This window comes from Oryx dammah, unplaced genomic scaffold (genome assembly GCF_014754425.2).
Source record: "Oryx dammah isolate SB20612 unplaced genomic scaffold, SCBI_Odam_1.1 HiC_scaffold_26, whole genome shotgun sequence".
NCBI classification, from domain to species: Eukaryota; Metazoa; Chordata; class Mammalia; order Artiodactyla; family Bovidae; genus Oryx; species Oryx dammah.
Window position 1 is genome coordinate 18,497,759 of NW_024070210.1, and position 22,737 is coordinate 18,520,495.

Here is a 22,737-nt window from a genome sequence, read left to right on the forward strand (position 1 = left end):
TGGACTGTACAGTCTATGGGGTGGCAAAGAGTCGGACATGACTGAGCGACTTTCACTTCACTATGATTACCATCAAGTAAAAAAAGGCACTGCGTGGGGAAAAATTGCTATAAAAAGATGGCACTGGGATGTGGGCTATTTTTAACCTTTTCTTTTCTCATTTAAAAAATGTGGTTAATTATTTCAAAGCAAAACCTTTATATGTGTGTTTTTAATATATATGTATAAAAATACACGTATACACACCGGTTTGGATGCTGGTGAAAACACACTCCCTTTGTAAGTTCACTCGGCAAGAACAGGTATGTTCCTGAAGAATCATTACCACGGCTAGCGTCAGAATGAAAATCTGATCCCTGGGTGACAAACTGCCCTTCCCATCCCTCTGGTCACACCTGCCATCCAGGCGTTGTAACTGAGAGATGGGGAGGGTCCTGCAAGCACCAGCACTGGAGAGTGAGGGCCGAGGGCCCAGGCCCTGCTAAGCGGCGGGCGCACAGTGACCTCTACCATCCCCGCCAGGTCTACTGGAGGGAGGCGGCTCCGGAGGGGAACCCACCACCAGAAAGGATTCTGCTCGATTCAGGTCAAACTGTACCCCAAACACGGGACAGAATGTGAGTCCTGGCCCCCGACACCCCTTCCGCAGAAGGGTTCTGCTGCTGAGGTCTCCTGGGGCTGGACCTTAATGGTCAATTCCATCACCTCAGCCGCCCGTCCTACCAGCAGGTTCTCTCACTGAGGTTCTCTCACTCTCCTTGACTGGCCCTCTGCCTCCAGGAAGGCCTCCAGGGGTTGCCAGTCTAGCTCAGCGGTCTGACTCCTTCTGTCTATGGTGGACACTCTGAGCCTCTGCTAACGTTTCTCTGGCCCCTGGCTTCTGGTTCGGGTCTAACCGAAAGTGGGAACTTTCTGTTTCCCAGAAATGATGCAATGGATGATGAAGTGGAGGTGTGCTGGACGAGCAGGCCCCGCTACTGAGGTCAGGGACAAAGCAAGAGACGAATACGCTATTGCTTCTGAAGGACGCTGGAACTTCAGGTTTGGCCACCAAATCCTGTCCAGCATGGAAAGGACTAGAGGGCCCTGGTCCACTGTGTACTTTCTCACCTGTGTACACAACATACCCACTGGAAAGTTACTTTGTGATGGTTCTCCGTTGGCATGTGTGGACTGTGGCTTTAATGAATGTCAAGCGACACAGCTGTAGTGGGGGTGAGAATGGTCACAGCATAGCCTGTCTCGCCAGCTTGGCATTTGCTGCTGGGAGCTGCTTGTTAGAACCGTAATACCTGATTTCAAGGCTAGTGGCTTCTATGCAGTCAGGCTTGATGGAAACCAAAGCGAAGCCACAAATGGTCCAGGGGATGGCCACTATACCCCGGCACCCGCGGATGGCTCCCTTGCACTCACCATTATCAGGTTAAACTGGTCACTTGCCAAAGCGGAGGGATCCGAGCTCTGAATTTGGACCTTTTTCCTCTGCATGCAGCTCACTCGCAGCTCGTGCGCTAAACTGCAGAGGAGAAAGAGAGCAGCATGGGAGGGCGGACGCTGCACCTAAGTATCCACGAAGAAGACACAGGGCTTCTGCTCTGTCCCCCACCCAGAAGACCATCATCGCGGGTCAGTTCTCTCTCTGTGTTAAATCTCAGCAGTAGAGCCGAGCAAGGCCCCAAGGAAGCTCGATTTAAGAATCTTAGGAAAACGACAGCAAAGAAACCGGTGGCTCACTCATGGCGTCAAAGAAGGTCACGCTGGAAAGATTGGTTTTGGATCATTTAGCCCAACTCTTTCTCTTGGGATAAAGAGTACGTGACCGAACGGAACAACCTGCTGCAGGGCACACAGTTCATGTGCAGCCACCCATCCGATGGGCTCCTTTCCTCTTCACCAAGGACTGAGCATGTCTTTGGGTGAAGAACTAGACCTTTAACTCTTTTCCCAGCTGCCCTGGCTGATACTGCCTGTAGCGCGGCCTCCCCAAGACGGGGCCTCCCCAAGGGAGCCACCCACACTCATGTTGTTTCTTCCTGCCCCGCTGTAGCAGGAAGAAGCAGAACGCAGGGGCTAGGAGCTCAGGCTTGGGAGTCAGATAGATGGTCGGTCCCCTTTCTACCTTTACCCTGAACAAATCACTCCACTGAGTCTCAGTCCCTTCTTTTGGAAGCTGGGGGAAGGGCCAACCTACCTCACAGGTCTTTAGCTAGAACTGTAGACAGCACAAGTGTTTGAAATTTAGTACATACCCATTTAACGTGCCATTTTTGCTGACAACTCGTTAGAAGGAGAAAAGGAGGCAGAAGTCTGATGGGATGAAGTTAAAGGACCTTCTACTTAACTAGAAACAAACTACAGGTAACGAAGAGGAAACACCTTGAGAAATTCCTGCCCAGTTTCTCTGCCTAGATGCGTTCCCCGCTCTCCCTGGCTCTAGAGGGAAGGTGATGATCACAGGGCTGACTTCAGCAGCGGAAGGCAGGCTGTGGGCTGCAGTGCCTTCACTGTGAAGGCTCCTCAAAGAGCAGCTACGTGCGCTATGCTGACTTAATTCTTGGACCATGGAAATAAAAAAATAGGAAAAGAACACTGATGAAGAAAACAACCATGAGGCACTGTCTTACCGGCAGTAACTGGTGGCATTGAGAAAACCCAGCTTGCTTTTCTGGAGTAAGGAAGATGTATTAAATCCCAACCTGGCTATTTTCTAAATTAAAGAGAGAAAGGTGTGATGAAGTTTTCTGTTATTGTATAATGGATTCTATTTTTAGGATGCAATGAAGAAACAGGTACTAAGTTGACAGAAATTACACGCATAAAAATCTGATCTTCTCCTTTGCTAGTCTCCTCTCCTTGGAAAGAGGAAAAGCCTATCACAACAAAGTATGTGAGAGCTGCAAAGTCTGCTCGGCACTCCTCTCTCCAAGGCCCCGTCAACTTAAACCTGAGACGAGGCCACTGAGCTGGCGAGTGCAGGAGTGGCCCTGGCCACTCAGGTCTGCATCGTGCTTTCCATTTGAGCTACAGTGACTGTGGGGCCTGGATTTTCCATTCCACTGCTCCCGTGATCGCTGAGATATCCTGGCATCTCAGCCCCAGAAGGGATCCTGGAAACCCTCCTATCCAAACCACACGTTCTGGTTTTCCATTGAAAATATACAGTCACAGAGGCTGTATCGGGTTGCTAACCAAGAACCTCCGGGGGAGGAACAGAGTGTCAGGATTACTGATGAAACCCAGCGAATGAGAAAAGGCGGCGGTAGTGGGAGGAGTATCTTGCCTGTTCCTATTCTCTTTATCAGGTTCCCTTCAGGGAAGTGTGCTACGCCGAGTCTTATGGGGGGTGTTTCACTGACTCCTCCTGCGGCAGTGGGTGGACGCTGGCAGGAATGGAGGGGACGGGGCAGCCCCTGGGGCAGCACCTACCTTTCCCTGCAGCTTCTCTTCCTCTAGCAGCTTCAGCCTCTTGCGCTCCATTTCCTTCTGCCGGATACTCTCCTTTGTGAGCGGATTGCAGTTGTTATGGCCAGGCAGCAAGCGGAAGTAGCGCTTCTTTTCAGGATCAAAGTAATAACCTGGTAGATCTTACGTCAAAAGAAATAAAATTCAACTTAAAACTCCATGAACTTAGCCACCCAACGAGGAGCCCAGGGGCCTGTCCACCACCCCTCCCATTGCCGGTCCTTCCCAAGTGACAGCAGGTGGATGAGCATTGCCAGTCAACACCCTGGGCCTGACTTCAGCCCTGCGGGGAGCCGTTTGCCTCAGGATCTCGCTTCTTAACACACAGCTCCTCCCTTGAGTGTTTCAACTTGCTCCCAGGATTTGCTCTGAGTCAGGAATGGGCTAATGACACACCTAGAGTGTACCACATACGAGTGAAGACACACAGGGCTGAGGAGAACGACGGTCAGAACAGACAGAACCAGATGACGAGGGATGACTAGGTTTCATCTTTCCCCGCAGGCAGGCCCCAGAGGAGCCCTGTCCGGCAGGTGGCCTTACCTGGCACAGAAGAGTTGCCATCTGTGCTGGAGGTCGAGGGGGCCTCACCATGGCCATCGCTGGAACCCTGCGGGCTCTGCTGAGCCCCTGCGTCATTCCTGTTGACACACAGAGTAACTTGCAGCCAGTGAGCCCCAGTCATTCTCTGACCGTGCGGTCCTGCTGTTCCATAGCCTTCACATTCTCAACCCTCGATTACTTGGGAAGCACTGACCCCTCTCTTCCTCGGAAGCAGTATACCTACTGCCAGTATACCAAAGTCAGGGCAAGGTTTTGGTTTCTCAACCTTTACAGGATGCAGGTCACAGTACTTCCCCTTTTGTATCTCCTCCTTTAAGCATTTTCTGAGGTCTTTTGGAATTTTCCAGATGAAAATGAGAACAGAACTCTTGGCCAGTAAGAATTTTACCAGCTGGGCTCATCTGTCAGCTCAAGAGGAGCTATAAGGCCAGGTGAATTCCAGTCTTTACTGGATTCAGCAGTACAAAGAATTTACATTTTACTTGGCTACCCATGCCTACAGTTGGAGAAACTGAGGTTCAGGCACAGAGGTGATTTCCTCAACAACAGTGGGACAGAGTCATGGTTTAAAGACTCATTCTGCAAAGCTTCAAGCAGCTCCTGTGGCAATTATAGGCTGAAGGATATAATGACAGAACAAAAGACCTAATTTTAGAATTCTGATAAAGTCCAAAATTATGAACTTTCCCTGCCCTCTATAACACTGAAAGGAATACAAACTGCAAAATAAGCTTAAAAAAAAATCAAATTAACTTTCTTTTTGCCTATAAATACTAACTATGTACAGTTTCAGAGAATATTATTTATTCTCCCTTTTTATGGCCCAGAGCTTCCCGAGGCAGTTCATCTGTTATCAGCAGCAAGAGAGAGAGGGATTAAGTGTCAAGACAGATGTCTACATTTCTAGTCCAAGGACTGCTGTTCCCTTCTTTCCACATGGAGCGCAGAGGATTGCTGTCCTGCGTGTTTCCACGGGACTCTGCCAGACTGAGTCAAGGTACTCTTCTTACGCAGACCACATTCTAGCGCATGCTGTGCTCTTTGGGGAAGGCCTGGGGCCCATGGCTCTCCTTATACAGCGTGTTAACACTGGCACTATCCTGATCTTTCTACAACATGGGTCAAGTTTGGGATTTCAGCTCAGAGTCCCTGTTAGCTTGAACCAGGTGAGGCCTGCCCATACAGAAGGCTTGCTCAGAGCCAGGCATCCTCAGGGGGCTTTGCGTACACTGCTGTGACCCTCGCAAGAGAAGCACTGTATAAAAAGAGTGACTCAGGGTGACCAAGTAGCTTGCCCGATTTCACACGGGAAAAAAGCAGAGCGTCAAACCCAGATCTCCTAATTCTAAAGCTCTCGTTCCTTCCACAAAAATTTGATACCTTTTTAAAACTTAAATGTTAGTGCTTTTTTTACTCTTTGAGTTAATCTATTCTAGAGAAGCATACTGGCATTCGACAGCTTCTGATTCTATAATTAGAAATTTGTCCATTTTAAAAGGAGATCTGGAGAGTGGAAGGGTTCTGAAATTGGCATATAGGTCTCCTTTGGTGAGGAATGGGCTGTAGAGACTTCCTAGGGCCAGAAGTCAGGTCAGCAGCCCTGAACTGTGAGGAAGCATCCTCTCCTGGGGTGGGGTGGGGTGAATCATGTCCTGAGACTAGACTGTACTTCATTCATGCAGAAAAACACGTGTGGAAAATTATTATAAGGATTCCACCTAAGTATACGCTGTTTTATTTTCTAAGCTGTGTGGTTGGTACATGATATTCACTGTATTATTCTTTATACCTTTCTGTGTTCATTAAATATTAGCTATTATATATTACATAGCCTTACTTGGGATTTAGGCTGAATTAATGAAATTAGGTTTCCAGAAAGGTATTTTCAAGGCTGGAAAAAAAAGAGAGAGGAAAAAGGTCCAAAAAATGAAGAAACAGCTCCTCAGCTATACCAGACAATGTTTACTCTAAGCCTGTGGCTAGGGCTCTGGCCAGAAGTCATGGTCACACGGAAGAGAAAGATGAGTGTGGCCATCTCCTCACTACTCCAAGTGCGGCAGATGGGCTGGTGCACAGCAGAGACACCCCGTGGAGGCGTGTGAGACGTGCAGACTAGCCAGCCCCACCTCAGATGCCACATTTGGTCGAGACCCTTAGGGAGTCCCATGCGTGTGAGGGCGCTAGCGACGTGAGGCAGACACACAGCACTTGCCTCTCGTTAGAACCGTGCCGCCGGAACCACGCGTGGTGTCGCTGGCCCCTTCTCCTGTGTCTTCGACTCTGCCAGCTGCTTTTATGCATTTTAGCTCCTAAAAGATAGAAAGAAGACACAAAAAGAAATTACATGCAAACGCACGTGTGCATATCTTGCTCTTCTGTTTGCTTTTGACAGTTCAGTTCCTTCACAAACAGAACTAGGCAAAAGGATGGCCCCAACCTGAGTTATCATGAAAGCCGCCACCAAGCCTTACCTAGAGAAGGACTGCCACGAGGTGGACACATGGATAAAAAACCCAGAGCGCCCGCAGCCACTCTCTGCAGCCCTCTTACCTCACAACAGACACCTGGCCTGCCAACCCGCCAACCTCCACTCCCCGGGTCACCGTGTGACATGGGGACTCTCACAATTACTTTTCGACTGAGGTCTGAGGCTGCCATGAGAACCTTCTTTGGCTAGTCTTCTTTTCCTTACCAGATTAACGCTAGAGCTATATAATAATTATTCTTTCAATCCACACACATCCCTGATTCATACAGAACAGTAGTGAACACCTTCTCTTCCTCAGTATCGAGAAGGAAAAACTGTGAACAAATTAAATGGGACCAGTGCCTGTGACATCTTGATGTGCTTTAAAGACTGTTTTAGCTTCCTGAAGTACATTAACTGTTAAAGGCAAGGGTGTGCGTGTGCACTTGTTGAAATGATGACACTGATGTTGCCATAACTATTTCAAGTGGCTTTTTCAAATCTTACCTTGTGTAGCCTGAATTTATCACTTCATTGTCAAAATGTCACAAGTTTTAACATTGGGAATCACACTAGGAATTCTTAAGAGACTGAACTACAGTATGGAGGCCGGTTGCTGCGAAGATTCATGCTTTCCCAACACCCGGTTGGGATTCCTTCCCTACTCACTGGAGACACCATGATATCCGACTGAATGTACTTTATAAATGTATTTAAATGCCATGACAAAAACTGGAAAAATATTTCTAGGGCTGAAATACAACCAAAGAACAGATTAGAAAATCTACTTGCCTTGGTACAGGAGACAGGAATCAAGACCATCCCCAAGAAAAAGAAATGCAAAAAACCAAAATGGCTGTCTGAGGAGGCCTTACAAATAGCTGTGAAAAGAAGAGAAGCGAAAAGCAAAGGAGAAAAAGAAAGATATACCCATTTGAATGCAGAGTTCCAAAGAAGAGCAAGGAGAAATAAGAAAGCCTTCCTCAGTGATCAATGCAAAGAAATAGAGGAAAACAACAGAATGGGAAAGACTAGAGATCTCTTCAAGAAAATCAGAGATACCAAGAGAACATTTCATGCAAAGATGGGGTCAATAAACAAGCAGAAGATATTAAGAAGAGGTGGGAAGAATACACAGAAGAACTGTACAAAAAAGATCTTCATGACCCAGATAATCACGGTGGTGTGATCATTCACCTAGAGCCAGACATCCTGGAATGGGAAGTCAAGTGGGCCTTAACAAGCATCACTACGAACAAAGCTAGCAGAGGTGATGGAATTCCAGTTGAGCTATTTCAAATCCTAAAAGATGATGCTGTGAAAGTGCTGCACTCAATATGCCAGCAAATTGGGAAAACTCAGCAGTGGCCACAGGACTGGAAAAGGTCAGTTTTCATTCCAATTCCAAAGAAAGGCAATGCCAAAAAATGTTCAAACTACGGTACAATTGCACTCATCTCACACACTAGTAAAGTAATGCTCAAAATTCTCCAAGCCAGGCTTTAGCAATATGTGAACCGTGAACTTCCAGATGTTCAAGCTGGTTTTAGAAAAGACAGAGGATCCAGAGATCAAATTGCCAACATCTGTTGGATCACTGAAAAAGCAAGAGAGTTCCAGAAAAACATCTATTTCTGCTTTATTGGCTATGCCAAAGCCTTTGACTGTGTGGATCACAATAAACTGTGGAAAATTCTGAAAGAGATGGGAATACCAGACCACCTGACCTGCCTCTTGAGAAATCTGTATGTAGGTTAGGAAGCAACAGTTAGAACTGGACATGGAACAACAGACTGGTTCCAAATAGGAAAAGGAGTACGTCAAGGCTGTATATTGTCACCCTGCTTATTTAACTTATACGCAGAGTACATCATGAGAAACGCTGGGATGGAGGAAGCACAAACTGGAATCAAGATTGCTGGGAGAAATATCAATAACCTCAGATATGCAGATGACGCCACCCTTATGGCAGAAAGTGAAGAAGAACTAAAAAGCCTCTTGATGAAATTGAAAGTGGAGAGTGAAAAAGTTGGCTTAAAGCTCAACATCCGGTCCCATCACTTCATGGCAAATAGATGGCAAACAGTGGAAACAGTGGCTGACTTTATTTTTCTAGGCTCCAAAATCACTGCAGAAGGGGACTGCAGCCATGAAATTAAAAGACGTTTACTCCTTGGAAGGAAAGTTATGACCAACCTAGACAGTATATTTAAAAGCAGAGACACTACTTTGTCAACAAAGGTCCATCTAGTCAAGGCCATGGTTTTTCTAGTAGTTGTGATGGATGTGAGAGTTGGGCTATAAAGAAAGCTGAGCACTGAAGAATTGATGCTTTTGAACTGTGGTGTTGGAGAAGACTCTTGAGAGTCCCTTGGACTGCAAGGATATCCAACCAGTCCATCCTAAAGGAGATTAGTCCTGGGTGTTCATTGGAAGGACTGATGGTGAAGCTGAAACTCCAATATACTTTGGCCACCTGATGCGAAGAGCTGACTCATCTGAAAAGACCTAGATGCTGGGAAAGATTGAGGGCAGGAGGAGAAGGGGACAACAGAGGATGAGATGGTTGGATGGCATCACCAACTCAATGAACATGGGTTTGGGCAGACTCCGGCAGTTGGTGATGGACAGGGAGGACTGGCGTGCTGCAGTTCATGGGATTACAAAGAGTCGGACATGACTGAGAGACTGAACTGAAGTGAACTTGCCTTTATTCCCCAACTTCTACTTTTGAGTAGGGAGCGCCAGCCTGTTAGCATCAAACAGAGCACTGAAAGTCCAGACCTATGTTCCAGAATTCACTATTTATCCAAAGACTCTGTGTCAACCTATGATTGTGAGTTGGGGTTAACTCGATACAAATGAACAAAAATTAAGTGAGTATCGTACTTAAACATTTCATGAGTTCTGTAACGAAGTCCTTGGTTTGCTTCCTTTCAAAGTCAGTCTGCTTCCCACAGAGTCACTGCACAATTTGGGTTAGTTTAACCAGCCACTCTCTAGTCCTGTGCCAGAAAGCATATGCACCGTTAAAGCACATCATCCAGCCATGCCGACTTGGAGCCATCATAAATGTTTCACTTTCATCCTCTGCTGGGACGTCATAAACTGACCTAGTTTTATTTACTCCTAGTTTGGTTCACTGCTGACAATACGGAGCATTATCACTCTCCTAAAATCCTTTCCACTTCCTTCTAGTCACCACTAGTACATAGCACAGCTCCCTACTTCACCCAGAAGACGGACGTTGCCAGCATGAATACCCCAGCTTCTTTCTCATCCCCTGCACAAACGTCTGCCTTTACTAATTCTTATCATCTTCCCTCCTGTCTAGGAGAAACACGTGTCCCTGTGCCTTTTCCAGGCCAACCCTCCTGACAGTTTCCTTCTCAAACTCTGCTGACATCTGTTCTCATATGTTTAATCAATTTCCCACTTTCCTTACCTCAGCTTATAAACATGCTCCGGCTTTTCATTTGTATGTGCTCCACCTCCAATCCAAAAGGAACAAAAGTGTTCTGGAAACACAATCTGTATGTACACACCCTACTTCTTTATTTTCCAATCATTCCTCAATGCAGTCAGGCCTCCTCTATCCTCACCCTTCTGCTAAAATGCTCTTACTGAGGTGTTAACTAATGATCACCTACCTGCCGATGTTAGTGGTCTCTCTTTAGTCCTGAATCTCACGACATGTGACACCACAAAGCTTCATGCTTCTCGAGGTTCCTGGAATAGCTTTCTCTTGGTTCTCCCCTGACTTGTCAAGCTCATCCTTCTCTCATTTCTCTTGGGCTACCCACTCCGTGTTTCCCAACATTCTATCCCAGATTCTCTTGATCCCATACTTAATACCATCTCACCTACAAACACAGTTTCACCTCTATCCTAGCATCCCTCTAGAGTAGGGGTCCCCAAACGCCAGGCCTCCAGACCGGTACCTCCTGTCAGATCAGCAGTGTTATTAGATGAGAAACAAAGAGCACATTAAACGAAACGTGCTTGAATCATCCTGAAACCATCCCCCCATGGAAAAACTGTCTTCCATGAAACTGGTCTCTGGTGCCAAAAAGCTTGGGGACCGCTGCTCTAGAGCGTCTAGCTCTCATTAAAAGGCCACCTCCTGTCTACTTCTACATGTAGCAGATTCAACATCTTCCAAAGAGCTCAGAATCTTTCTCTAGTTTCCTAGCCTGCTCTCTTACCTATCTGTTATTTCCCTTCTCTGAAATTCCACCAGTGCTTCACCCCATCCAAAAATATAATTTTATTAGTTTTCCTCAGTAACCACTTTAATGGCTCCTGAATTTAGATCAATTATCTTAAGCCTCAGACAAAAAAAGTTGTATTTATTTTAAAAAAAAAGTTAAAAGATTATCATTATTACCAACTCAATAAAAAGATAATGTTGAGTCAAAGGCTTCAGATCACCCAGTGGAGGCAGGCCACTGGCCCACCAGCAACCCTGTCCTCAACAGAGCACGGCACAATCAGAAGGACACAGCAAATAAAAAAGAAATGGCAGCTGGCTGGTTTTGGCTGAAGACAATACTTCTAAACTACCAACTCACACAAACACAGGTTCAGGCAACGCACCAGAATAAGGGAGGCTGACAAGATCAAGCCGAGGTCATTTTTTAAAAGTCATAACAAATAGATGTTGACCAAACACAGAGAAGAATTAAGAGTGGGATGAAACAGTATCTTTCTGTACTTTTAAGAACTCTATTTCAGGAGTGGGGAGTGTGTCTTCCCCAAATGCAAACACAGTTAAATCTCAATAACCACTTTATGGACCAGGTTTGCACCTATCGCTCTGCATGGAACTCTATACTCTCACCTCCCACCATTAGATGTGATGTGAATTCTTTAAGACAAAAATCCTGCTTTGTTCTTTTTGCTATTCCTGGCACTCAGTAGTTGGCTCTTGGTAAATGTTCACTGAGCTAAAACCAACTGACCAACAACCGGCCAACCAACCAACCAGCCAACTCTGCAGCTATTTTAAATCCCAAGTAGCTTCCTTCTGCTCTGGGTATTTTCATTCGATATTCAACATACATTACAAAGTGCCCACTCACGTGAGGCACTGGGCAAGCAGAGATACACTGTGCTTCCCATTCTCAAGGCACTCGGTGCTTAGAGGGAAGATGAATGCATGAACCGATTCCTGCAGTGCGTCTTCAGGGTGATGACAGGTCTCTCCAGGTGCAGTGGGGAGAAGGCAGTGATGGCTTGGAGTGGAAGAGCCAGAGGGGAGAGTGAATCTGAACCCAGCCCGTCAGGCAAGGTGGCAGTGTGAGGAGTCTGTGAGCACTTTTTTGGGGTGGCCAGAGCCTAAAGTACAAGGGGTTAGGAGATTGGGCTAGAGGCAAGCAGGGTCAGACACTAAGGTCCCTGAGGGCTGGGTGAGTAACATTAGACCTGTATTTTAGAAAGGGCATTTTAGAGGCAGTGGTGGAGGGAATAAGTTGGAAGTTAAGGATTGCTGCAGCAACTCAGGTTAGATGAACCCACCAACATGGAAGTGATAGTGATACCTGGGATAGAGAACCCTGAAGTTAGAAAGATGTAGAAGGTAAATTTCATGGGAGAGGTGGGCAGAGGGCAGCTGAAAACTGACAAGTGAATAACTGGTAGTGTTCTGACCTGAGAGTCCAAGAATAAAGAAGGAAGGGTGGTTTGGGGAACAAAGTCTGACTGTGAACAAGCCAATCTCAAGATCTGTTAAAATGGGCCTGGGAATCCAGAGGGGAAATGAGGTGAAAGATATAGATTTGAAAGTCATCAGCACACGGTAACAGATTGAGACAAATGTGGCTCAAGCCAAATATACAGTGAGGATTAAAATTCAAAATTAGAGACAATTGTACTGGACAGTAACATGAAGTCAGCACAATCAGTTTTTAGACTGGTGTTTCTCTACCAAGGACAATTTCACCCACCAGGGGACATCTGGCAATTTCCAGGGACATTTTTGTTTGTCACAGCTTGGGGGTGGGGAGGGGTGGGCTGCTCTGGCATCTAGTGGGTAGAAGCCTGGGATACTGCTAACCATCCTGTAGTATAGGACAGTCCCTTACAACAAATTATCCAGCTCCAAATAGTGCTGAGGTTTAGAAACTCTGCTCCAAAAGGAAGTGGTCAATAACAATTTTGTTGGGGATGAAATGCTGGCTCTCAGCTCCTTGGGAGCCACTCTGCCAAGCACAGACATTAAATAAGATGTGTTGTGGCAGGCTGAGCTTGGCTTTACCTTTTAGAGTATCTTTCAAGCGCTTAAAGGAATAAAGAATAATAATTTGTAAGAGACCATTATTCTAGAAAGATAATGTTAATCTCAAACAAATAAAGAAACATGACTTAACTTTTCAGAAAATGGCTGAGCAATACTTATCAAGTAATTTAAATGTACATGTCTTCTTCTGGGAATTGATCCTAAGAAATAATCCAAAAGATTGTAAGAATTATATGCAAGACATTTACTACAACTTTCCAACTCACTTTATGAAGCTAGTAGTCCTCTGTTGCCAAAACCAGACAAAGGCATCTCAAGACAAGAAAACTACAGATCAACCTACTTTATGAACACAGACTATTCCTCAACCATATGCTAGCAAACCAAATCTAGGTTCAACATTAAAAAAAAAAAATCAGTGCAAGACAGCATATTAACAGAATAAACGAGAAAAAACAAACAAAAACCCATGTGATTATCTCAATAGATGCAAAAAACACTGGACAAAATCCAACATCCTGCTGGACTTGCCTGGTGGTCCAGTGGTTAAGAACCTGCCTGACAAAGCAGGGGACATGGGTTTGATCCCTGGTCCAGGAAGATCCCACATGCTGTGGGGCAACTAAACCTGCGTACTACAACTGCTGAAGCTTGTGTCCTCTGGGGTCTGGGCCACTGAAACAAGAAGTCCGCACACCACAACTAGAGAAGGCCTGGCCCACAGAAATGAAGATCCAGGGCAATCAAAAATAAATAAAATTCAAAAACAAAACAGCTCTTATCTTAAAAAAAAAAAATAAAAATCCAATACCCTGTCATGACAAAACTAGGCACTGAAGGTAACTTCCTCACCTTGAGAAAGGGCATGAACAACCCCCCGACAGCTAACATCATAATGGGAAAAGACCGCAAGCTTTTCTCCTAAGATCAGGAACAAGACAAGGATATCTGTTCTTATCATTTCCATTTAACACTGTCCTGAAAGTTCTAACCAGGAACAATTAGGCAAGAAAAAGAAATAAAAAGAATCCAAACAGGAAAGGAAGAAGTAAAACTATTTATATCTGTAGATGACATGATGCTATACATAAAGAAAATCCTAAAGAATTCACATATACACATATGCACAAAAACTGTTGGAGCTAAGAAATGAGTTAAGCAAGACTGAAGGATGCAAAATCACTGTACTTCTATACACGAGCGGTGAATAATCTGAAAATGAAATGAATACAAATCCATTTACAATAGTATCAAAAAGAATAAAGTACTTAGCGATAAGTTTAACGAGAGCACAACTCCATACATTGAAACTACAAGACACTGTTGAAAGAAATTAAGTGAAAGTGAAGTCGCTCAGTCGTGTCTGCCTCTTCACGACCCCATGGACTATATCCTACCAGGCTCCTCTGTCCATGAAATTTTCCAGGCAAAAATGAAATGAATACAAATCCATTTACAATAGCATCAAAAAGAATAAAGTACTTAGCGATAAATTTAGCAAGTATACCACTCCATGCATTGAAACTACAAGACATTGTTGAAAGAAATTAACGAGGATCTAAATAAATGAGAAGACAACCATGTCACGGATTGGAAGACTCAAGATAGTCTACAAACTGATGTACAGACTTAACATACCGCTATCAAAATTCCAATTGCCATCTTTGGAGAAGTTACTAAGTTGATCCTGAAATTCATATGGAAATGTAAGGGATACAGAAGAGTGAAAATAATCTTGGAAGAGAGCAAAGTGGAGGACTCACACTTCCCAATTTCAGTGCTACAGTAATCAAGACACGAGTACTGGCACAAGGACAGCGACATAAATCAATGGAGTGGAACTGAGAAAGAAAGAAATCCAGAACTAGATACATAAATACATATATTTATGGATGTATAAATATATGCATCCATATGCTTATGGATGAAATAATATCCAGAAATAAATCCATATATTTATGCCTATTAATTTTTTAAAGAAAATTATTTATCTATTTCTTTGTAGCTGCGCTGGGTCTTTGCTGCTGAGCGTGGGCTTTCCTCTAGTTGCCTCAAGTGGGGGCTACTCTCTAGTTGCAGAGCGTGGGTTTCTCTTCCCTTGTTGCAGAGCACAGGCTGTAGGGCACACGGACTCAGGAGCTGTGGCACCCATGCTTAGCTGCCCCACAGCTTGTGGAATCCTCCTGGACCAGGCATTGAACCCATGCACCCCACACTAGCAGGTGGATTCCCAACTATTGGACCACCATGGAAGTCCTGACAATTGATTTTTGACGAAGGGGCCAAGACCATACGGGGGTGGGAGGCGGTGGCAGATAAAGAAAAGCCTTTCAACTGCCCAAAGCTCTGGATATTCACCTGCAGAAGAATGAATCTGATTCCTATTTCACACCATATATAAAATTAACTTGAATGGGTCTAAGCTCTCCATTTGTAAAACTTTTGGAAGAAAACAAAGGTATAAACCATCATGAACTTTGAACAAGCAACACTTTCTTAAGTACGACACCCAAAGCACAAGGAAAAATAGCTCAACTAGACTTCATGGAAAGTAAAAACTTTTGTGCTAAGAACACTGTCAAGAAAGTGAAAAGACAACCCACAGAATGGGAGAAAGTATTTTTAAATCATATATTTCATAAGGATCTAGTATCCAGAATATATATACAACTCAACAAGAAAAAAATAACTCAATTAGAAATAAGGGAAAAAATCTGAAGATGATTCTTCAAACATGCACCACTTAGAAATGTGGTAAACGGCCTCTTAGAACATGAAAAGATGCTCAGCATCATGAGTCACTGTGCTGTGTGCTTAGTCACTCAGTCGAGTAAGACTCTGCGACCCCATAGGACTGTAGCCTGCCAGCAGCCTCTGTCCATGGGGATTCTCCAGGCAAGAACACTGGAGTGGGTTGCCATGCCCTCCTCCAGGGGATCTTCCCAACCCAGGGATCAACCAGGTCTCCCGCACTGCAGGCAAATTCTTTACCAGCTGAGCCAGTGTCCGACTCTTTGCGACCCCATGGACTGTAGCCCAGCAGGCTCCTTGGTCCATGGGATTTTCCAGGCATGAATACTGGAGTGGGTTGCCATTCCCTTCTCCAGGGGATCTTCCTGACCCAGGGATCGAACCCAGGCATCCCGCATTGTAAGCAGACGCTTTACTGTCTGAGCTACCAGGGAAGCCCCCTCATTAGTCATTAGGTAGATGCAGATCAAAACCACAATAAGATACCACTTTCTCTCTCCCAGGATGGCTATAAAAAAAGAAAAAGAAAAGTACTGGTGAAGATGTGAAGAAACTTCTGGTGGAAATGTGAAACACTGCAGTCACTGTAGAAAATAGTTTGGCAATTCCTCAAAAGATTCCATACAGAGGTAACCATATGACTTAACAAAATCCAGCAGAAATGAAAATATATGGCCATATAAAGATCTGGACAGTAATGTTCATAGCAGTATTATTCATAATTGCCCCAAAGTATAAATAATAAAAGTTTCTATCAACTGATGAATCAGTAAAAATATAGCACATCCATACAACAGACTGTTATTCAGGCATAAAAAAATGTACTATTGACGGAAGCTACATCATGGATGAACCTTGAAAATACTATGCTAAGTGAAAGTGGGACACGAAAAGCTACATACTGTGTGATTTATTTGACGTATATGAAATCTTCAAAATAGGCAGAGAGAGGCAGAAAGAGAGAAGTGGTTTTTCAGGGGCTGAAGGAGGAGGGGTACAGAGAATGGGGAGCATAAAAGGCCAGGTCCTCTTTTTTTTTTTAAAGCTTCCTGAAAGCCTATTTTTCTGTTATGAATAACTGCTTTTTCCAGTTATCCCCAGATGAGTTGATAAAGACTCTAATTAAACTGTTGTATGCCTCCAAGAATAAGAGTAACTATTATATCTTTTTATTATCTAGGTGGTAGCTTTGAAAAATTTTTATTGAATTTTAAATGATTTATGATGTTCCGTGTGTTCTTGTTTATGTTTTCTTAGGCAACATTCCATCAAATTACTAGTACCATATATAGTACTTGAGTATGACAGCAGTTAAAAAATGTTTTAAATTGATTTACAATGTGTTAATTTCTGCTGAACAGAAAAGCGATTTAGTTATACACACACACACACACACACATTCTTTTTTAAAGTATTCATTTCCAATATGGTTTATCACAGGATATTGAACACAGTTCTCTGTTCTGTGCAGTAGGACCTTGTTTATCCATCCATTCTACATGTAATAGCTCACATCTGAGAACCTTAACCTCCCACGCCACCCCTCCAACCCACCTCCCCCTTAGCAACCACAAGCCTGTTCTCTATGAGCATGACAACAGTTTTACTTGTTTTAAAGTCAGAATCAAACTGAATATGACTTTAAACTAAAATTTATGCATTGTGCATTTGTGAAACATGGATATACTGGTATCATATTTCCTTTATTCTACTTGATTATACACTTGTTGAAAGGTAAATTTACAGATCAAATGATGGAACTTAATGATTCAGTGAAAGTTTTTTTTTCTCTTTTTTAAAAAGAAAACTTGTCTTTTTAGTTAAAGCTTCATGGAACAGAATTTATATTTAATCAGAATGACTAGACAGGATCCTTTTGGGAAGTCAATCTAAAAGAAGCTAACAGGAATTGGTAGAACTTTTGGTTTTTGATATTTCCTTACTACAGTACTCCCAACCAGGCACAGTGCATTAATATGAAATACTTTGAAGCCCATAATTAAAAAAAAAAAAGTGTCAGAGTTATACAAAAAGACCATATATCACTGGGTAGGAAGTTGACTAGGTAGGCAGTGAAATGACTGGGTATGTAATATTTTTTAAAACCTTCATTTTGGGTCAGCATAAATAATCCTTTAATTTTCCCCCTACTTTCAGCAGCATTCCATTTTGATGTTTAGCAGAGCAAACCAGAATAAAGTTCTATTAATTCAGCAATCCTGAAATCTGAGTCATATTAAGATAAAAATGAAAATGAGATGTGTACCAAGGAAAGTTAGTTTCCTTCTTCTGTAATATCTAATTCATCTTCTTACTGATCCTTAGTCCACAGGTGGACACTTGTCCTGTTCCAGATAGACAGTGAGCTGAGCAATCTCTGAAAAGGACTCTGTGAATGTACTCTTACAATATATGTGAGATGGATAATCAGGTGAATACCTAGAGCTTCTGAAAACCTCAGAGCTTCTCATCAATCTTTTGTATATTTTGGTAGGCAGCAGTGTATACCTCTGAAGCTTTGCTGAGAAAAAGCATTTCAGTAATGATAAATTCTGAAAATACAGTCTTCATATCCTTTACTTTCTACTTTTCATAACTGCCAATCATTTCCTCCAGATGAGGGCTGTACAGCATCCACTGTAGCTCTTTATAACTGGGTTCATTAGGAAACAACACGTCCAGCAGGAGTGTGCTGATATATCCTTTCTACTTCAGGCAGCTGTTTGGCGACTCCATTTCTTGATGATGATGTCACTGTGAGGCCATCACGTTTCCTTTATGCACTCACTGCTGCGGTGTGCAGACAATCCTGAAGGTCGGCACACGCTTCAGCAGTTTTTCGGCCACCCCTTCAAAGCTGGGGTCTTTTGTGAGGCTCTCATGTGGGCAAGTTGGCTCTGATTCGCAGCCTGGCAGTTTACTGCACATGCGCGCCAAAGATTCGCACAGCTCACCAAACTGCTCCTGGTTTGAGCTGCGCAGTTTCTGGGTACCGCTTCCTTCCTCTTCCCCAAGACACCATTCCAGGCCAGGCGGCCAAATCCCGAGGGTGCAGCCCAGAAAAGGCTGGGCCTGGGAATCTCAGAGCTAACCAGGAAGCTTCTCTCCTGGCCTCTGTGCAAGGTGGGCCCAGTCCTGCCAAAACTCAGCACGGGGCCGAGGCTCAATGCCCCGTCCTACGCACCACGTGGCTCGCAGCGGCCTCCTTGAGGAGTGAAGAAAATATCCTGGAATAAGATGGTCGCAGGGCTTCCCAGGCGGCGCTAGTGGTAAATAACCTATCTGCGAATGCAGGAGTCGTAAGAGATCCAAGAGACACGGGTTTGATCCTTGGTTCTGGAAGATCCCATGGAGAAGGGCATGGCAACCCACTCCAGGATTCTCACCTGGAGAATTCCATGGGCAGCAGAGCCTGGTGGGCTAGAGTCTACAGGGTCGTGAAGAGTCAGACACCGTTTAGCGACTAACGCAGCACGCACACACGCAAGATGGTCAGACGAACTTGGAAATATTGTACAAAACCTGCCGAACGGTGCACTATAAAAAGGCAAATTATATCCAAGTTAAAGTCGCTCAGTCGCGTCCGACTCTTTGCGACCCCATGGACTATACAGACCACGGAATTCTCCAGGTCAGAATACTGGAGTAGGTGAAAGTGAAAGTGGAGTTGCTCCGTCTTGCCCGACTCTTTGCAACCCCACGGACTATAGCTTACTAGGCTCCTCCGTCCATGGGATTTTCCAGGCAAGACTACTGGAGTGGGTTGCCATTGCCTTCCCCTTTTCCAGGGGATCTTCCCTCCCGCATTGCAGGTGGCTTCTTTATCAGCTGAGCCACCAGGGAAGCCCAAACAAACAAAAATTTTCCTGCTACAAAAGTACTATGACGTTTATAAATGAGACATATCCTAAATATCCAGCAACAGATGAGTTAAGATTATAGAGGTTACTGGACTGCAGCGTGGGAAACGCTACCGCCACTGGCTTGAAAAGCCCCACATAAAAATCACCTCTGCAAGGGGCTTGCCATACTTACCCTGCGTAGTATTTAAAACCACCTCACAAATGAAGAAAATCAAGGCTTTGAAGGCTAAATATGGTACCCAGAAAGACACAATGGGGTGGGGGTGGGGGTTGGGGAAGGGAGTCTACTCCTGCTGGTCTGCCCCAGGACACCACCTCAACTGGGATCTCCACAATTATTTAAAACTAGAGTTAGGGGTTTTGTAATTTTGTTTCCTCCTGGAAGCTGTGGCCTCAGTTTTCTTTTTTTAGAGCTGTTGGATTCAGAGGACAAGGTCTGTGGACCACCCCATGTCCGTCCAGGGGAAAGGGGTGGGGGTAGTCATGGTTTCTAAGGTCAACTGGGGAGATGACGAGGCTTCTTGAACACCGCGAGGGCTAGCTTCGTCGCTAAGGCACCTCGGTGCGGAGGTTAACTTCTAGAAGTGCAGGTTCATCCCGTGGCCCCACCGCTTGCTAGTGACCTCGGGTAAAGACAATTTCACTAGGGCTCGTTCTGCGTCCGACAGAGGTACTGCCGCCGACCTCACGGGGTTAGTGTGCGGAAAGCTTCGATAATGCTTATAAAGCAGTTGGTAGTGCCTAGCACTGTAGGTGCTTGCCTTAACTGCTATGCTGACCTGTCTGAAAGCCAACCACAAGCTGAACTTCCAGGTAAAACCGCCACCAAGAGCCCGCAGTCCAGCCACTGGCAGCTATCGGGTGGCACCTTGACATCACAATTTAGAAAGAACGCTCCATCGGGGCAGACACGGAGCGGCCAAACTCAGGGCCTTCCTCTCCCATCTCTATGGCTGTAAATCGAACAGGACGAGCGAGCTCCACGCGCCCACAGACTCCACTTAACCAGAGTTCGCCCGCCCAGACCCCTACCCACGCCGGGGTCAGGTCGGCGTTCCATGTGTTCGGCTCCTCCTCCCCGCCCCTTTTCTCGGGCCTTGCCCTCCACCTCCTATCTCACTCCGAACTCTATCAGAGGAGCAGCAGCGGCCTCCGAACCGACACCAACAGTACTCCAGTGCACGCAGACTTACTCGATCAGAGGATTTTTTTCCGGCTCTCCCTCGGGCCCAGGGTCCACAGGTGCCGGGAGCGAAGCGTGGAAGACCCGGAAAGATCGAAGGGTAGCGTCCGCCACTTAGTTGGGTCCACTCTCGCGTTGTCGCAGCGGATAGGGAGATGGAGGCCGCCTCTCCTTTCTCATTGGACGCGTCTTTTGACTGGCTGTGCCAATAAGGGTGGATCTTAGGGAGGGGGCGGGGTTGGGGTCTCGGCTCCGCCCAGGCCTGGCGAAAAGGCAGCGAATCGGCGGCTGTTTTCTAAAGGGCGGAGTCATGGGCTCTTTGGGGGCGGGGCGGCCAATTATGTTTGGGGCGGAGACAGGCGCTCTTTTGGGCTGGGCTGGACTGGGCCGGGCGGGCTGGGGCTGGGCCGGAGGCGAGTTGAAACTCGGCGAACGCCGTGGCTACCTCTTCCCGAGCGGTGGCTACCCGACCCAGCATCGGGTATTTTCTGTGTCCAACCCGGTTAATCCAGCCCAGGAGAGTCCTCTCGCTGCTTGGGATCCCCTCCTTTAAATTTACGGAGGAGGAGAGTGTGTAGTGGAAAGAGCGAAGGAGGCTCTGAGATGAGAGGAAAAAGGAACCGGTGGTGAACTGATGGTGACGTGTTTGGTTGTGTCCTCTGGTAGCTGAGAGTGCTGACCGTAGGTCTGCGTGGCTCCAAGCTGCAGGAGAGCGTGCTCTCAGCTTCAGTCCGGGAGCTTCCGCTGTAGATCAAGTTCTATTTCCTTCTTGCTGTGTGACCTTGGGGAAGTCTCTTCCCTTTCTGTGCCTTGATTTCTTCTGCTGAAACAAGGAAGTAGATCTAACGTTCTAATGTTCTCTCTAGTGGAGAGTTTGTTTATACAATGAATATTTCCAGTGGTCTCTCCGTGCTGTACCTGCTCCAGGTGTCAGCTGACTGACATAAAAGATGGAAAATGGAATCCTGTGTAGGGCCCTTGACCAGAAGTGGCAGTTTGCTTTTGTTCTCAAGTTTGGTTTATCTTTATTGTAATTGAAATATAGTTGATTTACAATATTGTGTTAGTTTCTGGTGTACAGCAAAGTGATTCAATTTTGTATATAGATATATTTCTTTTCCATTATGGTTTGTTTTGTGATATTGTCTACAGTTCCTGTGCTATACAGTTAAGACCTTGTTGTTTATTCATTCTATATATATTCTGTAAACTGCAACCTCCCACTCCATGCCTCCCTCACTCCCCTTCCCCTTGGCAACTAACTACAGGTATGTTCTCTATGTACAAGTGAGTTTTGTGAGGAGCTGCTTCTGCTGCTGCTAAGTCGGTTCAGTTGTGTCTGACCCTGTGCGACCCCATAGACGGCAGCCTACCAGGCTCAGCCATCCCTGGGATTCTCCAGGCTGGGTTCAAATGGGCCAGGCTTGGTTGTTGGCACGAGCAGACCTGGCACACCATGTGCCCTGTTAACCCAGGGCCCTGTGAGTTGCTAGACCCCTTAGAAAATAGATTGTGAGGTTAATCAATTGTAGCCATGTGTGAAAGCATTTCAACAAATAACAAGGAAGTTAGGATTCAACCTCTCAAGAATTTTATATAAGAAAGGGTATGAATGGGAAGAGATGATCAGAGTAAGGAGAGAAGTTAGTGTAAGTCAGAATAAAGGACAACTTCATGAAGCTTGAGCTACCTGGAAGAGAAAACAGAAATTCTAAGCTGAACCAACAATCTGACTGGAAAGCCTGTTCAGGGAGTAGTGAAGCATTCATTTTGACTGAAAGGGAGGGGAGTCTTGGAAGCTAAATTGGCAGAATAGGTTGGATCAAATGTCAAGGGTAAGGAGCTGGCAGAGGGAGCCTCTGTAGGTTTGAGAGGTAGAGAGTGAGAAGATTAGAGCTGTGATTTGGGGAGATCATAGCTGTGGTTTGGGCAGCACTGTAGAAGAAACTGGAGAGGAAAGATGTGGAAGTCACCTACGAGTCTCCTTAGAAGATGAGTCCCTGCAGAAGGTAGACAGACCTGAACCAGAGTGGTGGCAACTGGGATGGAAGGGAGGGGTAGAGTCAAGACAGATTTCAGAGGAGGGGGAATGGATAAGATGTGAGGAACTCTGGGAGGAGTCAAATGGGATTCCAGGCTAAGAGCCAGGATCACCAGAGGAAGTCAGTTGGCTTGGGGCTTCCTGACAGAATGAATGACAAACATCCAG

At 45.4% G+C, this 22,737-nt stretch overlaps 1 protein-coding gene across 3 annotated transcripts in view; it reads right to left on the bottom strand.

Annotated features, from left to right (window-relative positions):
• The window catches only part of DCAF4 (DDB1 and CUL4 associated factor 4), a 30,716-nt gene extending 10,035 nt beyond the window's left edge, over window positions 1-20,681 (bottom strand). Inside the window, exons 1-6 of one of the 3 annotated variants that reach the window (XM_040226148.1) lie at window positions 20,539-20,681; window positions 6,239-6,335; window positions 4,006-4,103; window positions 3,427-3,584; window positions 2,625-2,707; window positions 1,414-1,516 (exon numbers count right to left, since the gene is read on the bottom strand). In XM_040226148.1, the coding sequence (XP_040082082.1) occupies window positions 1,414-1,516; window positions 2,625-2,707; window positions 3,427-3,584; window positions 4,006-4,103; window positions 6,239-6,327 (531 nt within the window). In that variant the 5' untranslated portion in view covers window positions 6,328-6,335; window positions 20,539-20,681. Of the gene's footprint in view, window positions 1-1,413; window positions 1,517-2,624; window positions 2,708-3,426; window positions 3,859-4,005; window positions 4,104-6,238; window positions 6,336-20,538 lie in introns of those variants that run through there. The other 2 variants (XM_040226147.1, XM_040226149.1) reach the window with 2 other exon arrangements.
• Between the last annotated feature and the right edge of the window lie 2,056 nt (window positions 20,682-22,737).